The sequence below is a fragment of the Magnolia sinica genome, chromosome 19 (assembly GCF_029962835.1).
Source record: "Magnolia sinica isolate HGM2019 chromosome 19, MsV1, whole genome shotgun sequence".
In the NCBI taxonomy this organism is placed as follows: domain Eukaryota; kingdom Viridiplantae; phylum Streptophyta; class Magnoliopsida; order Magnoliales; family Magnoliaceae; genus Magnolia; species Magnolia sinica.
The window spans coordinates 6,942,755-6,950,604 of NC_080591.1; the positions used below are offsets into that span (position 1 = coordinate 6,942,755).

Consider the following 7,850-nt stretch of genomic DNA (forward strand, 5'->3'; position numbering starts at 1 on the left):
GGCCTTTTTCTGAATAGTGGGTCCCACACGTGTGGCTGGGATCACACGTACGTGCGACTGGGCCATTGTTGTTGTCCACACATGCGGTACTTCTTTGGTTCGTCTCTCTTCTCTCTTTCACTTCACTTTCACCTAAAATCCCTAAACCTAATCGTAAATTACTCAAATCTCCAATTTCATACCCCTTTTCTTACCCTAGGGTTCCCCGATTTAGAATTTTTGTATCCATTGAATTATGGACTGATTATTATGCATGTGTGGATGATTATTTCTTATCTTTGAGTATCGTTTAGTTCATAATTTTTATTGATCCAGCCCTATCATGTGTAGGCCTGGATCCGCATAGATTCCCCTTAATTAAATGTTTGGACTTTCATGTGGGATATGGAATTTGTGTAATTATTTCTGAACTACCGTGATCTTAAGCCTGAAATCTCGCATATCATATTTAATTTTCATGTCCTGCATCATTTTCAGATGAAAGATAACTTATTTTCTCTAATTGCAATAGATTTGGAGAAGCCAAGCCATTATTAGCTTTGCCTTGAAGAATATATTTTGAAAACATGAAAAGTATATAAAGCAGTGCTACATACAGAGAACTAAAAATGTCGTGCAATCAGCGATTATTAGTCCCACAACATCACTTGGTACTTATCCAAGTGAGTATTTCAAAAAGAATTTACTAAGTTTTCACATGACCAATTAGTTTCAAAAAGAATTTACTAAGTTTTCACATGACCAATTAGTAAACATGAATTTTCCAAATTTTCAAATGCAATAGAAATTACCTTCTCACAACATGGATTGGACTCTCCCATCTTTTCCATCCACCCATTTTGCAATAATTTAAACATAACAAAGTAGCAAACATGGACTTCCCAAACATTTAATACATAAATGGATTGAACTTTGATGGATAGATAGAGAAAATCGACAATAATCAATCTATATTTGGACGTCTTAATAATGCTACGTTATCTTTCTCGGTAAGAGAAAGATCTTCGATATGTTGTTGCTCTGGGAAATCAAGTAAAGGCGTCGGTGGCATTTCAAGAAGCTCATTCTTACCTTCTAACATTTCCACGACTTTGTTAATTGAAGGGCGACTGTCTGGATTTGTTTGTATGCACCAAAGCCCGACTATTGCCATCTTCCTAGCGATATCCCCATCGGTCTTAGTCCCATTGCTAATTTCCATGTCCCCCTCTTGAGCGATTCGGTCATAAACCCATGTCAGGAAGTGTACCTGACTTGAATGTTCTACGCGGCGGTTGAAATTCTTACTTCTTCCAGCAATTTCCAATAGCAACATTCCGAAACCATAAACGTTGGATTTGTATGAGATGCCTTCAAAATTCGTTGCAAATAGTTCTGGTGCCATGTATCCCGTTGTCCCTCCCGCACTAGTGGAGACAGCTCTGTGATCATTGGGGCACAGCTTTGCAAGTCCAAAATCGGAAATTTTAGGATTGAAGTTGCCATCTAGCAAGATATTGTGTGGTTTGATGTCGAATTGGAGTATTCGCATGTTGCATTCTCTGTGCAGGTACTCAATCCCATGGGCAACGCCTAACACAATCTCATATAGTTTTTCCCAAGTAATCATTTGGTTCTTTCCATCATTCGAAAATATGTATTTTTCTAAAGGTCCATTGGGGATGAACTCATACACAAGAGCGTATCTTAACCCTTCAAAGCAAAAGCCAATCAATCGCACTACATTGACATGATGAATTCTACCAATCGTAGTAACTTCATTGATGAATTCTTCAACATTACTCTTTGAATTATCCAACATCTTTACTGCAACAGGTTGCCCATCATGAAGTATACCTTTATAAACGGACCCAAAACCTCCTTGACCTAGTTTTTCCTTAAAATTATCAGTCATTCTTGCGATATCCAAATAGGAATACCTAGATGGACCCAGGGTTTCATGGTTGTGTTGTAAGTTCTTTTTACCATTCATGCGTCTACATCTCCGATAGATCACATAGATAATCACGATGAAGAGATGCAATACACCCAATAAAGCTCTCACAAATAGAGTGGCTTCTACAAACAAAAAAAAGAGGAGTTTAATTTTAAGGTAGAATGCACAGGAAATTCAAACCCTACCTTTAAGATTCAACGAGTACAATTCGGTAAGAATATGTTACCTATGACGTTTATGGTCTCTTCCACGACATACCACTCATCTGTTGAAATAGCAAACATAAATGTCAAAGGTGGATTGAAAATGATTACTTAGGGTATACATGTTTTGATGCAAGTCAGCTAAAATTGCAACTACTAGTCTAATAAAGTAGGAAAAAAAAATTGCATCTAAACATTGGCCTAGATATTGTGTAATTAGGTGCATATACATACTGTCTGGTTAGATGATCCTAACCTCTAATTAATAGGGTTCGAGTCCTTACCTCAGTGGTAGACTCTGAGGAGTTTCAACACGAGGTCTTGGGTTCAACACCCATAAGTGGTGAAATCCCACTGCGGCGTGTGGGTTTGTGTGTCAGGTGTGTGTGTAAAAAAAAAACTCTAATCAATAGTTTTTTCTTCTTCTTCTTTTTTTTTTTTTTTGTTTTTTTTGCAGTTGACTATATTTCCATTTTAAGGTTTTTACAAATTCACACATCAATTATAGAATATTTGCAAATACCCACATAAAAACATATGACTGTTGCAACTACCCACATTCCATTAGTTTTTCATAACTTCCATTTGCAACCATTAGCTATTAGCTAGGCCCATCTTTCAGGCTTGGGCTTGACATGACATGCATGGCAAGATCAATTTTCTTATTTAGGCTTGGGCTCATGATGAGGACATCGTGCACACGCACGCCCGCACACCACCACCCCTACGCACGTACGTGCGCAGAAGGAGGACCCCACCATCGATCTGGCTCGATGACGACGTCCAGAGAGGGCCTCCTAGCTAGAGGTCAAGTTTTGGTTAAGAAAAAGTGGCCCGATAGTCAAGAAAAGCCCACCATGAGATCTCATGATCGTGGCCTACTCGTCGGATTGGTTTTATATTTTAGGTTTTGCTTATTGTTATTATTTAGAACATCGTGAACGCTTTAGATTTCCTTGTTTAGTTTACTTCATCGCCAAGTAATAGGTGTCTCCCATGGTGCGAGTTTTTGAGTATATGATTCTCCCTATAAATGGGCACCCCTTGTAGTTCTTTTGATTTATTGAAGTTAATAAAAAATTTCTGCTTTATTTTTCTACTCTCTTCGTGAGTTGTGGAAGAATTCAAAAGTGGGTGCGAAGCCCTCCCTTTTCAAAGGGCTAACTACCGTGGTGCGAAGCCACATCCACATCGATCCTAATTCACCCCCATCTTCCATAATCTTTTTTTCCATCTTCCCTCATCATCTGTACTTCAAATTTGTCATTTTGTTGCATCAGATTTCTTCATTACAACAGGTTTCCAAATTTGGCCGATTCGGCACACCCTGAGCACCACGCACAAACCGTACATCAGATCGAGCTGAGATTTGGGGGTTTTAGAGTCCATCCCTGGCCGACCAGGGCCAAGGTGATCTTTTTCTGAATAGTAGGCCCCACACACGTGCGGCCGGGATCACACGCACGTCCGTCCGGGCCATTGTTGTTGTCCACACGCGGGATTATCTTTTGGCTCAGGTTTTTATCCTCTCATAGCGGTTTTTCATGAATCCTAACCCTAGATTACATGATCCCTAATTGATTTGTCCCTTTTTATCACCTTAGGGTTCCTTGAATTAAAATTAGGGAATCCCTTGAATTAGAGACTGATTTTTATGCATCAGTAGTTGATTTTATTTCCTTTTGACATCGTTTGGTTTATAATTTTTATTGGTCCAGTCTTAGCCTGTGTCGGCTTGGACCCGCATAAATTCCCCTTTTAATTAAATGCTTGAATTTTCATGTGGAATGTGGATTTTGTGTGATTGTTTCTGAATTAATAGGATCTAAGCCTGAAATCTTGCATATCAATTTTCTTATTTAGGCTTGGGCTCAAGTCATTTTAACCTGACTTAATCTAACCCTCCCTGGCCTGACCTGTCTTCATATATGCATCTTATATCCCTACATATATCATTCCCATCCTTGACAAGGTAATCCATCCATCATGAATGTCAACTAATCAAAATTTTTTTTCCTTTTAAGTCTTTTTTATTTTATGCGTGTGATGCTCATGATCAATGGATAGATTAGGAACTTCAGGTGAGAAATAGAGATTTTATCAATTTTCAGGCCAAGCTTGGTGGGGTCTTTTGGGACTTGAGCTTCGACCTATACATGGAACGAGCTCGAATGTAGGTCCTTAAATGTCAAGCAAGGCTGGGTCTAGCGCAAACTTGACCCATTGTCATCCCTAATGTATATTTACGGGAGAGGGAGAGAGAAGCGAATGTGGTTAAAAGAAAAACCACTATTTAAATATTAAAAAATAATCTTTAAAAAAAAAAAAAAAAACATTAACGGGGAATAAAACTTATTCACTTTTCATTGCTTAGCCAAACACAATTAAAAAAGAGTTAATTCGGTTATTCTTTTAACTTCACCGGTTATTGGTGCATCCAAGTAGCCCTTAGGCCCATTGGGTCATCTCCGATCTAGAAGTTAGAAGTTCAGATCTAGTTGGTAATTGGGTTAGGCTCGGGTAAAGTTCAGCTCTATCATGAACTATTAGTGTCCTAAATTGGTAATCGTAGCCTTGTCATGAATAGCTAATGTCCTGAACAAGTGACCCTGGTATCCCATCAACCTTGATGAGTTGGGTCAGGGTCCCAAGCCTAACCCATTTACTAAATGGGCTAAGAAATCTAGCCTAAACCCTACCCTCTATCCACTATCCAGAGGCCTAGCCCAATACATTTGAAATATGCTAAGCCCACGCCCAACCACACAAATTTATAGTTTATCGAGACCAAGCCCAACCCAACCCGACCTGACCCAACCCATTTAATTGTAATTGGATCAAGCATGACCAACTCACCCATGTTTTAAAATGTTAATGTTTTACTAATGAAGTGTTCATGTTCATCCATTAACAATAAAATTTAAGAGGCCTATGGACCTAAGCTAAGTGAGAATATTTTCTAATGAGCGTGCGGCATGTACCAGACCTAAGAGAATACCATTCAAGTATTTTATTCTACTGGCGTAAGCTTTATTTATAATGAGTCCTTATAATCTGCCATAAAATTTATGGAATCTAAAAATAGAATTTCTACCTATCCAAGATCTTAAAAACAAAAAACTACCCAAATAAAAAAGCATTATATTTAAGAAATTAGTTAAAAATAAAGTGCTTAAATAAGAAAAATCTAAGATTGTTTCGCCTAATATAAAGATACAGAAGAAAAAGAAAATTTCTTAATATAGAGATTTAAAAGAAAAGAAAAGTAAAGATATTTCTTACTGTAAAGATTTAAAAGAAAAGGAAAGTAGGAAGGGCTAAAAAAGTGTGATAAAAGGCCCTTTTCTCATGCAAATGTGTGGAGCGCCGACATGTGAGATGTGGGGCAATTGCATCAATCAAACCCATCTTGACTCAAAGAAAGAGAACCACTCAAGCCTATCAGGGCTTGAATCTCCTCGCACACAACACAGGTAGATTTTCCTTACGCACGAGTATTCGTGCGCACGCGCCTAATTAACTACTTTCCATGTTAGTTTTCTTTTTGGGCGGGCCTTGGGCACGCATTTAAACCAGAGTATAACAATGCACTAATATAAAACACTACATACTGGAAAGATTTATAAACCCTTTAAAATTCTTCTTCCTATTCATTATCGAAAGTAAATCGTCTGGTGGTGTGGTGGTGTGCTAGACTTTGGTAGTGTGTTAACATCACCAACTTCCAACTTTTGTGGGCTTCACCATGATATGTGTTATATCCACACTATCCATCCATTCTGCAAGAACATTTTAGGGCATGAGCTAAAAATTGAGTTAGATCTAAACCTCAAGTGGACCCCACCACAAAAAGCAGCGCCTACCACTGACAACTTCTTAGGGGCCACAGAAGTGTTGGATAAAGCTAATATTTGTGTTTTCCCTTCATCCAGGTTTGTGTTACCTTATTAACAGGTTGGACAACAATTAAACATCATGGTGGAACCAAAGAAGGTTTCAATGGTGGGTATCATTGTCCCCACTGGTTTATGTAGTGTGGTTCACTTGAGCTTTAGACATACCTCATTTTTTTTTGGCTCATGCCTTAAAATGATCTAGCAATATGGATAGATGTACAGTGTGTGTATATAACACATACATCATGGTGGGGCTCCCAGAAGCTGGTCACATCAACACACCACCCGGTGCGTGGTAATGATATTGCAAAATGGATAAACAGTGTGGATATAACACATACATCATGGTGGGCACACATAAGCTGGTCAAGTTGACACACCACGATGTGCGTGATCTGCTTCCTCCCTTATGGAACTAAACTTTAAGACAAATGAAAATGTCACTTTTTCAAAACATTGACATTTTTTTCACTCTTCTATCCTCCTCAACGTACGAACAGCCTCAACAGGGGAAAAAAAAACGTAAAATCTCAATTAAAATCATTAAATTCACGCAGGCTGCCCTGCCTGAGTTGTAGGTCAGACTTGTTTGTACAGCCTCCCTACATCCCAGTGGGCCCACATCTGATGAACGGTTTGGAAGGAATATACACTATGGTGGCCCCACGCACAAACCATTTGGCATCTCTCAATCACTTCTCCATGTGGCAAATTGCGATTTTTCTCTCAGAGCCTAACATCGAGTATCATCCGATGGACAGAGTAGATGTCGAAAACACAACACGGTTGGCCGTACAAGGGGTGCAATTTGGTTATTTCTACTTTATTAGACTAATAATTGCAATTCAAATCAATAGTGCATCCAAACATGTCCTTATATCAATCTTCCAAGAAAGAGAACAATACCTGCTACGATTTCATCTCCATCAGTTGCTAATTTCCTTGATTGGATTGGAGACACGAACAGAGCAAAGAAGAAGAGAGAAATGATAGCCACAGAGACCTTCTTTGGAGAGCCCTTCATCTTTTCCACACCTTTCAGAAACAAAGACCCCAAAACTTATCTTATTATCTCTGAATTGAAGACGGTGCGACCTTGGACTCTTCCAAGATGGTGCGCCCTTACTGTGAGGACCATCTTGATGTATTCATTTTATATCCACACCGTTCATCCATTTTTTCGGATCATTTGATGGCATGTGCCCAAAAAATTAAGTAAGACCCATATCTCAGGTGGACCATACTATGGGAAACAACGGTGATTGAAACCCCTTCCCATTAAAAAATTCTTAGGGCCCACCGTAATGTTTCAGTAATTTTTATTTGCCATCAACGTGCTGATAAGATCACATCAAACTGGATGAAGTGAAAAAAGCAAATAACAGCTTAATCCAAGCTTTTTTGGCTCATTAATGGTCGATCGTCACTATTTCCAATGCTATGGTCCACCTGAAAATTAGATCTACTTCGGTTTTTGGTTCATACACAAAAATGACCTGAAAAAACGGATGAACGGCATAGATATGAAACAAATACATAAAGGTGGGCCCACGGTAAGGGCCGAACGGTCCATCCGCATCCAGTCCGCTCCCGAAATTGCAGACGCAATTCGTCAACATCATTTAAAGCATCCTTCCGTAGATGCCATGCCCGAAGACTAACGAATGCGACTTGGCTGCGACCCCGGAAGGGATCCTGACCGTGCGCCCTTGATTTGGGACCCACCTTGATGTATTTATTCTGTATTTATACCGTTCATACAATTTTTTTTAGATCATTTTAATGCATAAACCCAAAAATGAAGAAGATTTAAAT

At 39.0% G+C, this 7,850-nt stretch overlaps 1 protein-coding gene across 1 annotated transcript; it reads right to left on the minus strand.

Annotated features, from left to right (window-relative positions):
- Positions 1-792: 792 nt before the first annotated feature.
- On the minus strand, positions 793-7,120 carry LOC131235558 (rust resistance kinase Lr10-like). The gene is made up of 3 exons (XM_058232764.1): positions 6,942-7,120; positions 2,163-2,201; positions 793-2,058 (listed from the first exon to the last, which is right to left on the minus strand). The coding sequence occupies exons 1-3, from the start codon at positions 7,057-7,059 to the stop codon at positions 944-946; spliced, it is 1,272 nt and encodes a 423-aa protein (XP_058088747.1). The 5' UTR covers positions 7,060-7,120; the 3' UTR covers positions 793-943.
- Between the last annotated feature and the right edge of the window lie 730 nt (positions 7,121-7,850).